This window comes from Dasypus novemcinctus, chromosome 24, assembly GCF_030445035.2.
Source record: "Dasypus novemcinctus isolate mDasNov1 chromosome 24, mDasNov1.1.hap2, whole genome shotgun sequence".
NCBI lineage: Eukaryota > Metazoa > Chordata > Mammalia > Cingulata > Dasypodidae > Dasypus > Dasypus novemcinctus.
Genome location: NC_080696.1, coordinates 67,108,570 through 67,124,971, shown reverse-complemented (window position 1 = coordinate 67,124,971; position 16,402 = coordinate 67,108,570). Strand labels below are relative to the sequence as shown.

The 16,402-nt window shown below is 65.8% G+C and overlaps 1 protein-coding gene across 4 annotated transcripts in view; it reads left to right on the top strand.

Annotated features, from left to right (window-relative positions):
• Positions 1-10,812: 10,812 nt before the first annotated feature.
• Positions 10,813-16,402, top strand: part of ZBTB46 (zinc finger and BTB domain containing 46) — a 76,226-nt gene continuing 70,636 nt past the window's right edge. The window contains exon 1 of one of the 4 annotated variants that reach the window (XM_058287319.2): positions 10,813-11,048. In XM_058287319.2, the coding sequence (XP_058143302.1) occupies positions 10,964-11,048 (85 nt within the window). In that variant the 5' untranslated portion in view covers positions 10,813-10,963. Of the gene's footprint in view, positions 11,049-11,823; positions 11,933-12,687; positions 13,771-16,402 lie in introns of those variants that run through there. The other 3 variants (XM_058287322.2, XM_058287320.2, XM_058287321.2) reach the window with 3 other exon arrangements.

The window sequence follows — 16,402 nt, the reverse complement described above, 5'->3', positions numbered from 1 at the left end:
GGAGAGGAGGAAGGTGACAGGGGTTTGGAGGTGGTGGGGGAGGTGATAGGGCCAAGGAGGTGGTGGGGGAGATGACAGGGACGTGGAGGTGGGGGAGGGGGAAGGTGACAGGGACGTGGAGGTGATGGGGTCCTGGAGGTGGGGGGAGGGCGGAGGTGACAGGGTCAGAAGGGGTGGTGAGCTTCTGGGCAGAGGGTGTCAGCTCCGAGAGGAGGACACAGCCTCGTGCCAGGACCAGCCTTTCTCCTGGTGGCCACCCAGGAGTGGACTAGCTGGGTCGCATGGTGACCCTGCACTTAACATCCGTGTTTCCATAAGCAGATGCAAGTCAGACTCGAGCCCAGGGCGCGGGGGTTAACTTCTGCAGGTTGTCGGGGGCGGGAGGCTGCTTTCTGCAGGGTCTTTGGCAGAGTCTGGGGCAGAGGTGTGCGAATGGCCGGTGGGCAGTCACGTGGGAGGAGAAAGGCGTGGGGGCAGGGCTCCCCAGATGGGGCATTCTGGTCCGAGCTCACCGCCGGCCAGGGGCAGAGCCCAGGGAGCCCCTGGGGAGAGTCCTCTGGCTCCATGTCCCCTGCAGGCCTGGAGGTGGGTACCCCAGGGGGACCCTCTCCCTTAAGCATCTTGGGGACCCTCATCTCCCCAGAACCCCACGCTTTGGTGAGCAGACCCATCAGGCTCACTGTGGGTGTGCATGCCGGGCTGGGCCCAGGCCTCCTGTCCTCGGGCTGGGCCTGGGACTTGGCCTGGAGTTGCCGCTTCCCAGCAGGTGCTAAAGGCAGGCCCACCAAGGCGGGCATGTGGGTGGCCCGGCCCACGGGGCGGCACTGTCCACTGGCCTCGGCAGCCATGCCTGAGGAGGCTGGACTGGAGATGGAGCGCTGGCCCTTCTTGGAACTGGCCGGCTCAGATCCCAGCGACCTTTCCCCCACGGCCTTGACTGGAGCTGGGAACCTCCGGCCTGGTCCCCTGTGTCCTGCCAAGAGGATGTCCTGTCCTCCAGGATGGACCCCCGCCCTCCCCCGCCCCTCCCAGGAGCTGCCCCCGGGCCTGCAGGGGCTGAGGAGGGGGCTGGGGTGGAGGGCAGCATCAGGGCGCCTCTGGACAGACTCCAGCCCCGCAGCGGGGTTGGAGGGGCCAGCGGCTCCAGGGAACAAAGGCTTGGGGGGAGGAGAGGGGAAGTGGGGAGCAGGGAAAAGGAAGGGGAAGGGGCTGAGCTGCTCTGAGGTCAGCCTCTCCGGGCTGCCCACCCTGTGCTGCCCTCCCCCGAGTCCCGTTCCTGGGGCTTCCTGTTCCCAGGGTGTGTGGGCGAGGATGGGGGGCAGAGGGGATGGGAATCGTTCAGCCCAGGCTCCCGCCACACCCACGCCCCTCAGGAGGGGGGCAGCGAGGGCGGGGTGAGGGTCACGGGTGGGGAGGGAGACGGAGGCTGCTGTGGCTCTGCCCCCCAAGGCTGCTCTGGGAAGGTGGGCTGGTTCAGCCCCCACCAGGCTCTTGCCCTGCTCCAGTCGGGGGATCTGGCCCGAGGGCCCCGTGTGTGTCGTGGCGTGTGTGGCTCTGCGTGTTTCCGGGTGGCAGGGCCTGCGTCCTCCGTGTCCTTGTCCGTGAGCCCCGCAGGCTCGTGTTTCCGAGTGTGTGCCCGGGCGCTGGGGGTGCCTGTGGAGGTGTGTGTGTCTGGGGTGTGCTCGAGGGAGCCTGGGCGCCTCCGGGTGCGTGTGTGTCTGTGCGAGGTTCTGTGCGGGTGCGTGTGCCCGTCGGTGCCTCTGGGCTGTCCCCTAGCGCGCTGCTCCCGGGCAGCGCGGCCCGCCTGCCTGTTTGTGGGGTGGGATGCTGTTTCTGTGAGCCTGGACCCTGGGGGTGGGGCAGGAAGGCAGCTGTTGGCGTCCCTCCTCGCCCCCTCTTCCCACCCTGCCATGCCTGTCCACCTTCAGCACAGCGGCTGAAGTTAAAAATAGCCCCAGGGCCTCAGGGAGCGGAAGGGGTAGAGGCCTCCAGCCGGCCGGGGAGGAGGGGTGGCCCCCAACCTGGGTCCCCGGCTCCAGCCCGTGCTCCGGGCCAGCCCACCGGCTCCAGCAGAGCGGCCCCTCGAGGCGGCCCCACATCCGCGAGGCCCCACCTGTGGGGTGCAGGGACCCGCCCTGCGGCCCCCTCCTGGCCCGGCTCCTCAGGGCAGCACCCGCCCCTGCTCAGTCCCCCTTTCCTCCCTGGAGGGGGAGAGGCTGGGCGCCAGGAGCGGAGCCTGCTCTTCTGCCACCACAGGGAGGGGGAGGGTGGGAGGCGAGATGTTTTTGTTTGTTTGCTTGTTTTTTGTCATTTTTATTGCAGCATCACACACAGAGCGAGTGCAATATCACAGATGCAGCTCTGTGAATTTTCACGGCCTCATCTACACACAGACCAGACTCAGGGACAGACCTGGCGCCACCCCCCAGGCCCCCCCGAGACTCCCCCGAGGCCCCCCGAGGCCCGCAGGCTCCCCGTTGGCACTCCTCATTCCCTGCCATGGACTTCTGCCTGATTCCAAACTTGACTTAGATAGAGCCAGGCCGGGCCTGGGACCCCTTGCCTCCCCACAGTCTGTGTGTCGGCCGCCCGGTGGTCTGTCTGGACATCCTCCAGAGCCCGCTGGTGGGGGCGGGGGTCTCCACTGGGTAGCAACCTAGGGGTGGGGTTGTCGGTTAAGGGGGGCACAGCCACGCCCAGGCCACAGACCCTTCTGGGGGTCTGCGGGGGGGAGAGGTGGCCGCTCCCCAAAGGTGCCAGGACTCGTCCAGATCCGGCCTGCAAACCACAGACCCTAACCCTGGGGAGCAGGGCCGCAGGGTCAGGGCTGGCCTCGGGCCGGGTGCCCACTGCACCCCTCTGCCGGCCAGGCACGGCCAGGAGGCGCCCATCCCACAGGCTGTCCCTCCCTTCCTTCCTCAGGAAAACCTGTGGTCTGATACGGCCTCGAGAACCACCCAGGCACCGGCGCCCCGGAGGACGGGGCAGAGCCACGCAGGCCCCGCTTCCCGCGCTGTGCGACACCTCTGAGCACCTGCGCCCCCCGAGCGGCTCCAGGGGACGAGAGCCCTGTGTGGCCCCATCTGGGGTTTGTGACGTCCCCTCGCCCAGCAGGGCCCCCCCCCAGGCCTTGGTCAGGGGCCCCCTGGGGTTTGCTGTTTGGCCTGAGCCCTCCTGAGATGGGCTGTCAGGGGCAGAAGTCCAGAGTGGAGATGACCCCACGCCCCCAGAGCTTGCCCCCTGCTGGGCTTCGGGCCATCATGCCAACTCACCGCAGCACCGGGCAAGCCCTTGCCCCCTACAAGCCTCCCCCGGGGGCCCGTCACCCCGGGACTCCCGGCAGCAGATAAGACATCTCGTCCAAATCCCAGCCAGACGGACGCTCCTGCAGGAACTATGAGACCCAAAACTGCACCAGAAAGACACAGACAGCTCCTGGCTTTCAGAGCCACCTCCGGCGCCGCACCACTCACCCTCCGTCCGAATGTGCAAGCTCATTGTTTGGAAGGTGCCCTACAGCACAGGCTGGTGTTTTCCGTGGCTTCGTTTGGGCCCCGTGCTAAAGGAGCTGCCTTCTTTGGGCCATCTTGGTCCCTCAGGAGCAGACGACTCCCCCAGAGAGGCTACCACCCCCAATCGCACGGCAGGTAGGGGGCTCCAGCCCTGGGCAGGCTGGCTCCAGAGGGGCTCGGACACGGCCCCAGCCCTGCTGGCACACAGCCCCCAGGGGGAGACAGATGGCATGGGTGCTGGGCGAGCCTGGGGAAGGAGGGCGGAGCTGAGTGCTGCGGAGCCGGGGCCGGCTTGGGGCAAGTCCCCAGGTGGACAGCCATGGGAAGGGCCCTGCAGGCCAGCGGCCTGGCAGACCTGAAGGTGAGCGAGCAGGTGCTGCCGGCAGCGATGGCCGGGCAGTGGCTGAGGCTGGTGCAGGGCATGTCCTGAGTTTCCTAGGACCCAGTCCGTGGGTGCCGTGAGAGGTGGGCCTGCAGGGGCTGCAGGTGGAGCGCAGCTGGGCAGGGAGGGGGGGCAGCTTCGCTTCTCCCTCCAGACTTGCCGACCTGGCAGGCCCTGGAGGCTGAGCTGTGGGGACTCTCTGAGAGCAGACCCCATTGTCCTGGGGTCTGGGTGGAGGAGGATGGGAGACGGGGGTCCTGGGCAAGCTGAGACCTGGACCAGGGTGGCTGCAGCCCCATTCCCTCGGGCTCGGCGTGGGGGAGTCCAGCCGGGTCCTGGACATCCTGAGGTCGAGTCTCCCACCCTGTGCTATCCAAGTGACAGCTGAACCCACAGCGGGAAGGAGGAGAAGTGCCCCAAGACCTTGGAACCTCGAGAGCATTTCCAGGGGTCCCCTGACTCCAACCAACCTGGGGCTGGGGAGCCCCTCTGCATTGCAGAGATCCCTGGGGGATCCCTGGCACCACGGGGTGCCTGCAGCTCTGCCCCCTCCGGTTTCCTCTGGGTGTCCCCTACCTTGACCGCCCTCCCTGCCCTCTCCAGAGTGCTAACCATGGGCCAGCTCGTCCCTGCCGTGCTCCCTGCCCCTCGCTGGCTTCCTGACCCTGGGAATGGCTGGAAGGCACCACTTCCCTTGACTTCTCCCTCATCTTCAACGTCTGGTCACTCCCAGGACACATCGGGCATATCCCTAAAAGTTTGTCAGACTCATCATCATTTGATTAAGCGTCTTTTCCTGTGCAAAGTCTTTGACAGTTTGTGGAAAAGCCCAAAAGCCCCAGCTTGGTGATTGTTGGAGGCTGGCTCAACGCATGTGGTCCCGCCCCCTGCGAGCCCCCCTGCATACCCTCTGGGCTTGGGCCGTGGAGCAGCCCACCCGGCTAAAGCCGAATGCTCTGTCCTTGCCCATCTCCAAAGCCTCCCCCAGGAAGCTGCCAGACTCCCCGCCCTCCCCATCCAGAGGTGCGTCAACCTGGGACCGGGCTCAAGGCTCTCTCCCCGTTTGGGTGGGAACCCCTGGAGGGCAGAACCATCCCTGTCCAGTGTCAGCACCGCAGAAGGCATCTGGTAAGAGTTTGTCCCCTTGGTAGACAGAGAGTGCACGAAGGCTGCACAGACACTTTGACACATGTACAAACGCGAACGGCCTCCTACAGACAAGCACACAAACACAGCCCTACCACTCCTGGGCAAGCAGGGACATAGTTACCTTCACAGACACAGTGCTCAAACTGGAACTCAGACACGTGTACAAGTGTGCACATGGACCCACGGGCAAGCGTGCAGACACGCAAGCAGGCCAAAGGCTCATGGGCACACACATATACATGCACAAGCGTGCACACAGGTGCATGGGCAAGCGTGCAGGTGGGCTCAAAGGTTCATGGGCACACACATGTGTGCACAAACATGCACACAGACACACATGTGCACACACAGGGACCAAGGGCTTACGCCTACATGCGCGTGGGGCACTGCAGGACTCCTCTGGGGCCCTGCGTGGGCTTTGGGGCTGGGCAGTCAAGTGCGCCCTGAGGTCTGAGCCTGGAAATGAAAATGTGCCTGTGGGTGGGAAGACTCAGGCCTGTTCACTCCCCAGTGCCAGAGCGAAAGGAGGCGGTTTGGTTTCCAAGTTTTTTGTGGGGTTTGTTGTTGCATTTTTTCCCTTTTTTGAAATAAACTTTGTTTTGGAATCATTTTGGATATACAAGAGCAGAGCGTTCCTCACTCAGGACCCCCAAACTCTGCCGTCTCCGACCCTGGGTGCATTCTTCACACTGAGAATCCCACCCTGGGGCGTGACTCCACGGCTCCACAGGCTGATAGCATCTCGCCCGCCTCTCCCTGCATGCTCTCCTTCCGTCCCAGGGTCGCGTCCAGGTCGCGGTTCATGTGTGGCCATCTCGCCTCCTGGGGGTCCTCGGACCTCCCTAGCTTTCCAGAGTTCAGGTTTGTCTCGCGCTTCCTTGGGACAAGATGGGGGTAATTGTCACTGCTGCTGATGGTCTCCGTGGTCGCCTGGCTAAGGGGCCTGCTGTCCTGCAGAAGCGAGTCTCCCTGTCCAGCCCACATGCTGAGTCGGGGTGGGGACCTGAGCTCCACCAGCCTCCCTCCCACGCAGCTGCCCGCTCACACAGTCCCTCGGGCGCTTGTTTTACACTCTGGGGTAAAATCCAGCTCAGCCTTGCCTCGTGGCTGCCTTGTCCCAGCTCTGGCTGTCCTTCACAGTGGCCCCTGTGGCTTCCTTGCTTCACGCCACTGAAAATGCTTGTCCTGAATTTCTTCACGGACCCCTCCTCTTGGTACTCTGTCATCTGAAATGGTCTTGTTTGACCCCCGAAATGGTCTTGTTTGACCCCCTCCCTGAACGCAGTCCCTGGCTGTCCACACAGGATGTGGTTGGCATGTGGCATGTTCCACGTGGGAGGGAAGGAGTCAGTGTGCCCAGAGGGCAGAGAAAGCCTCTTCAACTGGACAGGGAAGGGGCCACTCCCTGCCCCACCAGAGAGACCCTGGAGGAGGGCTGGGGGGATAGAGTCCTGTCCGGCAAGCCCCGGAGGCCACACGGTGCCCCTTCTCTGCAGCTCCTCAGCCCACAGGAGGCACTGGGCAAGCACCTCTCCCCTCTTCTCCGCACGTGCCACGCCTGGCCCATAAGACCCCGTGTTCCCCCTCCTCGTGAGGCCAGACCATAAGGCACCAAGGTGGCCCGGCGGTGCCCGACATGGCAAGCCCCCAAACCGCCCCCGCTGCACGTCCCAGAGGCCCACTGCCCGGCCTGGCAGCCCAGCACAGCACAGGGGAGCCGGTGTCCATTTCACCCGATGGGCCTATCTGCACAGCAATCGCCAGCCCACTGCAATGCGAGCCCTCCCAGGCTGACGGCCCTGGCTGGCAGCTGTGTTTCTTCAACCCCCGTGCCTGCTCGGCCAGTGCGCGGTGGGAGGCCGAGGCGCTGCCCGGCTGGTCCCCACATGGCCTCCCACTTCCCAGAGCCACAAGGTGGAATTACAGCCCCCCAGCCTGCACCTGCGGGGGCAGCAGTACCTCCCGGCTCTGCCCAGTGAGGGCTGATGCGGACAGAGTGCCCACTGTGTGCCCAGGGCCCGCAGAGGCCGGGGCACAGCAGCCACAGACGGCGCCAGAGCATGGGCCAGAGGGTGTGGCAAAGGGAGGCTAGGGCCCGGGGAGATCTGCAGGGGCGGGACCCAAAGGGACCCTGGGCTGGCGGTGGTGCCGGCCACAGCGTGCAGGAGCCAGAGCTGCCTTTCTGCGCTCTGGCCGGCCTGGGAGAGCCGAGACCTGGGAGCTGGGCCCACCTTGGTGGCACAAGGCTCATGGGCTCCAGGGGGTGGCCTGATGGGGGAGGGAGGCAAGGTGCCCTCCTGAGCACTGCTGGGACCCTCCTGAGCCAGGCAAGGCAAAGGCCAGCCGAAGTGTCTCCTTGCTGGGACCCTGCCTTGCCAGCCTTCCCACCCCTGTGCTGGGCCCAGGCCACCCGGCCCTCCTCCCCTCCCCTAACTCCTCTCTCCCTCCCCTTTCCTCCCTCCCCTCCCCTAACTCCTCTCTCCCTCCCCTCCCCTAACTCCTCTCCCCCTCCCCTGCCCCCTCCGCCCCTCCCTTCCCCTGCCCCCTGCCTCCTCCTCCTCCCTTGTTCCCCCTCCCCTCCCCTCCCCTACTCCCTGCTCCATTTCTGCCCCTCTTCTTTCCCCCACCCATTCCCCTGCTTTCTGCCAGCCCCCTGCCCCAGCACCTTCTCCTGCTTCTGCCCCATAGCCCTAGCCCTCTCCTGCCCCGCTGCCTGCCTAGCACAGAGCAGGCTGGCTCAGCCTCTGTCCAGGGCTGGGAAGGTGTGGAATGCGGAGACTTGGAGCCGCAGGCACTGGGAAGGATGGTGGAGCTGGTGCTCGGGAAGGAGGGGCTGGCAGTTGGCAGGGGCCTCCAGGAGGACGGCTGGGGGTGAGCGGCTTGGAAGGGAGATGGGGTGACAGTTGGCGGCGGCAGCTGGAGCGGCAGTTGGGGCTTGGCAGGGGCACAGGCGTGGAGGACAGTGGGGTGGGGCAGCACTGGGGCTGGCAGGTAGCCCCTGGCCCTGCGGGGGCTCTGGGGAGGTGGTCTTGGAGGCTGGGGAGGCCCAGGCCTCTGCGGACTCTCCCAGCCCCACAGGCAGGCTCAGCGGCAGCCCGGAGCCGGCCTCCCAGTCCCCCCGCAGGGCCGTGATGGCGTCTGCGGGCGGCTCCCCGGGGCAGCCCCGAGCATCCTCGAGCCCGCCAGCGCGTCTCCGTGTCTCCCTCCCCACCCTGCCTCTGCCTGGCGCACAGATTCCTCTCCCTCCCTGCCCAGGCTTCCAGCGGAGGTTTGGAGAGGGCAGGGACAGGTTCTGGGCAGCTCCCTGGGAGAGGGCAGGACTCCCAGGGCTGTTGCCATGGGGACAACCGAGAGACACCACTGGCTGGAGAGTAAACAGGCAGGCTCCTTGACCAGTGACTGTGACAACCTGGAGAAAGTCCAGCTGGGGGTGGGCCCAAGGCCTTGGAGGCAAGGTGGGGGTGGGGGTGAAGGGGCCGGCCATGGGGGTCACGCGGAGGGGCACTGGGAAGGAGGGTTTGAAGGAATATTTTTCGTTCTTTAATTTTCTTTCCCTAAGCTCCTCCCAGGCTGCCCCTCCCAGGAGCAGACCCTAAAGGAAGGTCCCTGCTCTCTTGGCGTGAGTGCACCTGGCCGGGGGCTGGCTCCGGGCTGCTCTGGCCCCTTGGAGCTGCTCAGCAGGGGAGGAGGATGGCTAGTGAGGGCTGGGCCAGAGCCCTTCTGGGGGCCAGCTGGCCACGTGGGCTCTAGTCGGGCCTGCCCCAAGGGCTTTCCTTCTCCCAGTTCCAGGCCCCTGGGAGGCTCTGGGCCAGGAAGGGGGCCAGCTGTGGGGTGCCACCAGCAGGCACAGGCTGCATGGACCTGACCACCCCAGGTTCTGCACTGAGCCCCTGGGTCCCTGGCCCTGGCGCTGCTTCTTTCCTCCAGGTGCCTTGGGCTGGTGGTGACTTTCTGGAATGACCCCACCATGCAGAGCTGCACTGGGCATCTGGGGAGAGTTCGTCTTAGCAGGGTAGCAGCCGCGCCCAGCTCACCGCGGATTCCCAGGCCTTGGAAGACAGAGGTGCCTCCCCCGACCCCCAGGTGCTGGTCAGAGCGCTCCAGGGGCCAACCCCATGCCCCTGACTCTTGCCTGGTCCCCAGAGCTGTCCCCAGGGCGGCGCTGCCCTCTCAAGGCTGCCTGGGTCTCCGTGAGAGGTCAGCTGGTGGTCAGCTGGGGCTGGCAGCCCGGGTGGGGCCAGGGTCTCGGGTGAGGCTGAGGGAGTGAAGTCTGCACCAGGGTTTGGGGACCCCAGGAAGAGAGGAGGCGTTCTGGCCGGCCTGGCGCCTGCCCAGTGATCTTGGGCTGGGATCGCCAGTACGGCTGGTGCCCGGTGCTGGGAGGTAGGGAGCTCCTGTGGCTGTCCCACGGGCACCGAGCCTCACCGCAGACACCCTGAGCTGGCTCCGGGGGCTCCAGCCACCGGAGTCTCTTCTTGCTCTCCATCCCTGCTGGTCTTGTGCGTGTGTTTTCATGGTCCAGGGTTCATTAGCTCACAGAACAGTGACGGTGTGGCAGCTGATGAGCTTTAGGCGTGGGTTGATCAGGGTTCTGTCTCTGACTTTCTGGGGTGGTTCTTGGGTCTGCCTTTTGGGTGTGTCCTTCATCTTCAGGCTGTCTGTCCCACTCTTGGGTCTTGGAGCAGATGAGTCCGGGAGTCTTGGCCCCCAACCCCTGGCAGGGTATCCACGGAGGGGACCGCGATTCTTCACCGTGCAGGGTGGGGCACTGGCGTAGGAATGTGGTTCCCAGTTGAGCCAAGGCACAGGGAGGCTCCAGGACCCTGGTGATTCCCAGTCGCCTCTGCCTCGGCTCGGTCTAGAACTTGGCAAGGTTTTCTACCAAGACCTGGAAGCCCCCTGGCGGGTTTGCAGCAGCCGCAGCCCACCAAGTGCTGCGAAATCTTCCTTCTTTCTGGCCGGCAGAGCCTCCTGAGCAGTCACTGCGTGCGCTGGGGGCTGGGGAGGGGGGGCGCTCGCTGTTCTCCTTTTTGCAAGGACAGTTCACACGGCACCCCACCTCCTGACAGTCCCCCAGGACTCCTTTCCTCCTGGGTGACAACCGACCTCTAGGAAGGTAAACCAGGTGTGCTCCCAGGACTCCTGCAGGGCACACCCTCTCGCTGCTGGAAGGGAGAAGCACTGCCAGCCACCGGCCCCTCCGAGAGGCCGGGAGAGCCCCAGACCTGGGGGCGCCCGCACCCGGCCCCCCACCTCCTGAGGATCCAATGTGACCGCCAAGGTGCCCCAGAAGAGAGGCTGGGGATGGGGACTTCTGGCAGGGGAAGGGGTGGGGGTATCTGCGCAGCCATTTTCCAGGCGCCTGCGGCAGGGAGGGAGTGCCCAGGGCGCTCATCGCAGGCTGCCAGACTGCGGCTCGCCCTTGCTCACTCAAGGAGAATTGCCCCCGCCTGCCCTCCCACTGCCGCCCTGAATGCCTCCTCACACGTCCTGAGCAAGCATCCATGATGGCCCGCCGCCTCCCACCTCCGGAGGAATGCAGCGGCGCGGGCCCGCGGGCGCCTCCCCCTCGGACCGGCCGGGCCGCGCTCGCCTCCCCTGCGCGGCTGGCCCGCCACCCGCTCACCTCCCTTCCCGCCGCCGCTCCCGGGGGAGGAAGCGAGGTGGCCTTTGCCCCGCGCAGGCCGGCCAGGAATGCGGGGCCGCGTTTCCCGTTCCGCCCCCCGCCCCATCCCAGGCGCGGCGCCCCGGGACGGCGGGGGCGGGAAGGGAGGCGCGGGGACCGGGTGCCTGGGTCACCAGCCCCGGCGGCCCGACCGCTCCGACCTCGCGGCTCCGGCGCACGTTACTCGCGATCACGGGTCGGGGAGCGCCGGGAAGGGCCCCGGACGGCTTCCTCCGCGCAGCCCTCCACTCCCGCATGGGGCAGGCGGCGCGGCTGGAAGGACCGACGCGCGGCCGCCCGTGCTCCTACTTGGACCAAACCGGGTCCCGGCGGCCCCGAGGTGCGCCGAGGTGAAGCTGCGGCGGGAACGCGCGGCGCCCAGGCCCTCCCCAGCCCGGCCCCGCACGCCCCGAGCGCCGTGGGAGCGCCTTCTCGCTGGACGGCGCGGCCCGCGGAGCCTCCCAGGGCGAGGGGGCCGCGAAGTTTGCGACTCGCGCGGCGCGACCGGGCGTGGGGATGGCCTGCGGCTCGGGGACCCGCGCGCCCCCGAGGCACAGGCGCACGGGCGAGGCCGGGGTCCGCAGTCGCGGCAGGGGCTGGGGTGCTCTCGCCCGGGTCCACCTCTCCCATCGGGCGGCCTGCGGGCCGCTGGATCCGGCCGGCTCCGGGTCCCCGCGGGGAAGGGGGCGCGGGCCCGGGGGACACCCCCTCGCCGTGCCGCCACCCCGCCGGCCCAGGGGAGGGGGCTTCCCACAATGCGCAGCGAGCTCTAGCCCTCACTTCCGCTGTCCGGCCGCCGCGGGGGTGGGGGCACAAGCGACCCCCGCCCGCCGCCCCCCACCGCCCGGCGCGGAGAGCCCCTGGCCGAGCGAGGGGCGGGGCCGGCGGCCCTGCCGGGGGGCGGGGCGCGGGGCGGTGGCCGCGGCCGGGGCGCGGCGTGGGCCAATCAGGAGCGGCCGGGCGCGCGCCGGGGGGCGGGGTCAGGGTCCGCAGGCGGGGCGCGCGCGCGGGCGGCGGGTCCGCGGGGTTGGAGCGGGCGCGGGGGCGCGCGCCGGCCTGACGGACGGACGGCGGGCGGGACGGACGGACGGACGAGCGGCCCAGGCCAGCGCGCGGCTCGGACCCGCCCGCACGCAGCGCTCGGCCGGCGGCGGCGGCGACCACCGGCGCCGGCCCCGCGGCCGCCCGCCCGCGCGCCTCCGCCCGCGCCCCATGGGGTCACAGGTAAGCGGCGGCTCATTGTCCGCGCGGCGGGGCCGGCGCGGCGCGGCGGGGGCGCTCGGGCCCGGGGTCGGGGCCGGTCCGAGCCGGGCGCGCCCCCGCCCGCCGCCCCCCGCCCCGCCGCGCCGCGCCCCGCCCCGCGGGGGCGCCCTCCCGGCCGCGCTCGGCGCGCGCTGGCGGCGGCTCCGGGGGCGGCGGCGGCGACCCCGGCCCGGCCCCCGCGTGCCGGCCGCGCGGGCGCGGCGGCGGGCGGCGCGGGGTCCCGGCGGGGCTGCGCGCCGAGGCGGCGGGCGGAGGCGCTGCCCCGCGCCCCTCGGCCCCGGCGCCGCCGCCGCGGGCCCTCCCCCGTCCCCTCCGAAAGGGGAATTTTCCAGCTGGTAATTTCTGCTGCGTCAACGCCCGGCCCCGGGAGCGCAGCCGGGGGCGTCCCGCGCCCCCCGCCCGCAGCCGCCCGCGCGCCCCTCCCGAGCCGCCCGCGCCGCTCCCGGGGCCGCCCGCGCGCCGAGTTTGCCAAGAGTCGGAACTGCGCGCGGGGGCCGCGCCGGGCTCCCGCGCCCCCGCCGGGCCTCGGGGGGCATTGTCTCCCCCGCAGCGGGCACCGGCCGCCCGGCCGCGCCTCCATTTCACGACGGGCCGCGCGGGGCGCGGGGCCGGGGCGCGGCGCGCGGGGCGCGGCGGCGGCGGGGCTGGGGCGCGGGGCCGGGGGGCGGCGGGGCGGCGGGCGCGGAGCGGGGTCCGCGGCGAGCCGCGTCTTTGTTTCTCGGTAAATAGAGATGTCAGCTTCCCGGAGCAGCGCGAGCGGCGCCTGACAACTCAATCCTGGCGGCCGAGGGGAGTCTCCGCGCCAGCAGCGGCGCGCGCCGGGCACCTGGCCGCGGGCGCAGCGGACCCCGCACCGCGGGCCCGGCCGAGCCGGGGGCGGCCCCGCGGGCCGAAGAGCATCTGTTTTCTGGCACCGAGGAAATATAAACAAAGAAAGTTTGACCGAGATTCTCCACGAATTTCCTCCGGCTTTCCGAGCTACAATCTCAGCGCTGCTGTGGGCGTGGATTACAGGGCAAGATTGTTATCGACGTTGTTCAAAGAAATGCTAATTCGGAAACGTGTGCAGCCGGAGGCTGGGCGCAGGCACCTGTGCGGGGAATAGTGGCGCGCGTTTGGCGTGTTCCCAAAAGCCGCCTCCCGTTCGGGTCACAGACCTGTGGATTCTCCGCTGCTTGCGCGCACGCCGCGCGGGCCAGGCAGCCTTTCCCCTCGAGAAGAGTGGAACCCCCAGGGATTTTCGCAGGAACAGTGACATAAACAGTAGTATTTCATTATGTAGCACCCATCCATTTGGTATGTCTTTGATAGCATTAGCTGTTTTGAAGACAACTTTGTCACCCCAGCTTTGTTCTGGCCAACGATGGGCATGATTTGGCAGAACGACTGCACACTTAAATGGCACCTACCTTCCGAGACCTTTGCGAGATTCGTGGTTGTTTCGTATCCTCTGTGGAAGGGACGTGGGGGTGGAGGATTGATTGTGCTTTCTTGCCTGGATAGGTGGTGCGGGGAAATGTGCTCCCTGTGGGGTGCTCACGGGTCTTAGCGTTTCCTGCAGGCCAGCCCAGGGGTGCTGCTCACCTAAGCACGGCCTGGATGCAAACGCCTGGTTTGGCACGTGAGAGAAGTTGTCATGTTGTGCTCAGTTTTACGCCCCCCTCTGCAGACCTTCGGGGTGGCTGCCTGCTGCCTCGGGGTCCACCTGATCCGCTGCTCGCCCCAGTAGCACAGCAAGCCTGCGGGGAATGCCGTGCAGCTCAGAAGCTGGCTCCCGGCATCTGGGGGACCCTCTGGAGGTATGGGAGTGGCGTGGCTGTTACTGCCGGGCCATGGGTTATTTACACATACTCTTCAGCCAAATTGAGTCGTCTCAGAGCAAACTGTCCAGCCCTGTCCTCACGTGGGGTTTTGGAATTAAGGGAAATTGGGCCATTCTGTCCCTGTGCTGTGCCTTTCTGGGCCAGCAGTACGGCGGCAGTGCTTGGTTCCCTGTCAGAGGTTTCCAAACGGGCTGAGCGCTGGGGGCCCATCCCAGCGCCCCTGCCAGAAGCTGTGCAAGAGCAGCCCTTGCTTCACCTTCCCCGGGTGGGCTGCGTTGCCCTTGGCTGCTGCTTTGAAGCGAGAGGCGGGCTTGGAGACATTGTCCCCTTCAGGCCGGTCCTCACAGAGCGGCAGGCTCATCTTCTGCTCTGATGGGACGTGTTTTACCTTAAAAGTCTGTCGAGTTTTGGTAGATTGTGAGTCTACCCCTCCCGGAAAAGGAAAGGTTCTTTCTCTTGCTGTGAGTTTGCTTTAATGACTTGGCTCACAAGAGCCTCGAAGAACCTCCGTGAGGGCCACGTGGGGACTTCTTGTCCCCCGTCTGCTTGAGCTCTGGCTTCGGCGTGGCCACTGCTGAGAGTGCTGGGATCTCAGGGTCCGGTCGAGGACCCCCTCCTCTTCTGTCACTGTAGTTTCAACTCTTTGGGCACCGCAGACACGAACGTGAGCTTAATGTCCTGTGTGGTTAGTGTCACGGGATACGTCCTGTGGTATTGTGTGTAGATAGAAAGTGGAAAGAGAAATAATCGCTTCTAATAAACTCATAAACTGAAAAGGTCTGTTAAGGGTTAAAGCAGCCCAGCCAGCCGCGTTGGACCTAGGTATGACTGAGGATGGAGTTTTGTGTTAAATAGTTGCATATATATCATAGGGCCTTTAATTCTTACTTAGATCAAAAAATTCGTAACTTGATATTTTAAAATGTTATTATTTAGCAAGTAGGTTGCCAACTTAGGTTGTTTTTTTTGTTTTTTTTAACCTAAAACCCAAGAATGTCGAGAAATGATATTAGGATATTTCCCACCAGCATTTACAGAGCTTTTGCATTTTGACAGATATGTTTTTTGATGCACGTTAGAGACTGGTCTCAAGGTTACTTTTTCATGACGTTGGCCCTGTCGTGTGCCGCCGCAGAGGCCAGGTGGGGGGCACCGAGTCGGGGCAGAGAGGATGGTGGTCTTGGGGGACACGTTGGGGGGGCATGGGGACTACCGATGTGAGCTGGTGTGGGTGGCAAATGCCTGTGACAGAGGGAGGTGGGGGCGTCGGCTGGCCAGGGGGCGTCGGAGCCTCCAAGGCCGGCCGAGGAGAGGTGCCCACGGGGGTCTCCCCTTTCCCCCACAGTCGGGTCCGGCAGGTATTGTCAGGCTGTGGGGCGAATCCTCTTCTCTTTCGAGGGCTGGTTGTAGGTGGGCCCGAGAAGGGGTCGTTGTTGCAAAAGGCCTCCGAGGCTCGTCCCGCGTTCTTCTTGAGTCCTGGCTCAGGCCGTGCCCACATTTGCCCGTGGAGACCTCGCGGAGTTGGCTGCTCCCCCTTTCCCCCTGCGTTTCAATGCGGGCTCAGTCGTTTACCGTCGCACATGCTTCTGAAAGATCAGTTGCGTGTGCGAATTATGTCCAATTTGGGTAGCTTTGTTGTTTGCATGGGACACACTTCACTTGTAAGATAGTTCCGTTTTCCCTGTTGCTGCGTCTCCTTCCATAATATTTTCAGCTACTCCAAAGGAGATGCAGCCTCTTGTGCATCGTGGACCATCCTTCCCTTCGCCGACACCTTGCGTGTCCTGGAGCTCTGTGCGGTGCTGTTCACCCTTTGCAGAGCGGGTGTGGGGGGACGGCACCTCTCTTTGGCTGCACCATGAGCATTTGAGCATGTCAACTATTCGAAGCTGCGCCGTGGAGGTAGACGCACCTGGGCAGTAGCCAGTGCCCAGGCCGGGCAGATCACCTGTTAGAGTGCGGGTTGCCAGGCAAATGAAAGTCTGATCTGTGATTTTCTGGTTATATACCCAGGGTGCAGGAAGCAGAAAAATGGCTCTAATTGGGCTGAAGAATGAGAAGTTTGCCCAAAAGAAACGTGGCTGTGTCTGCAGCATCAGTTCACTGTTCTCCAGGTTGACTTCCCTGAACTAATGCCGCGGAAAGTCCCTGGCTTAGGTGCTGCCCTAGGTTGTAAAGGTGTGAGGAGCTGGTCCAGACAAAGGTCTTTCCGGACGCGCCGGAAATCGCCACAGCTGCCTGCAGAGCCAGGCCCCGGAGGGTTCCACGCAGCCACGTGGCTGTTAGGAGGCACTGGGGGAGACCAGGTCCAGGAGAGTGCCATGGGGGGCCGGGGGCTGATCCCAGAGGGAGGGAGGGCTGGCGGGCGCCCGAGGCGCTGTCCCCCATGGCCGGGGGGCATGTCGAGGATCCTTCGATGGGTGCAGCTTTGGGTGATGCTGCAGTCTCAAGTTGTCTCTAGACTTAGACACACCAGGAGGAAGGAGAGGCCATGGGGGGAAGCTCAGGATTAGGGTGGACAGAGGACAGTGCCTCCGACGTGAATTATTAATCAGACCTCTGCCTGAAACGAGCTTTAAAAAGAGCTGTCCTGTCGTCTTTCTTGCTC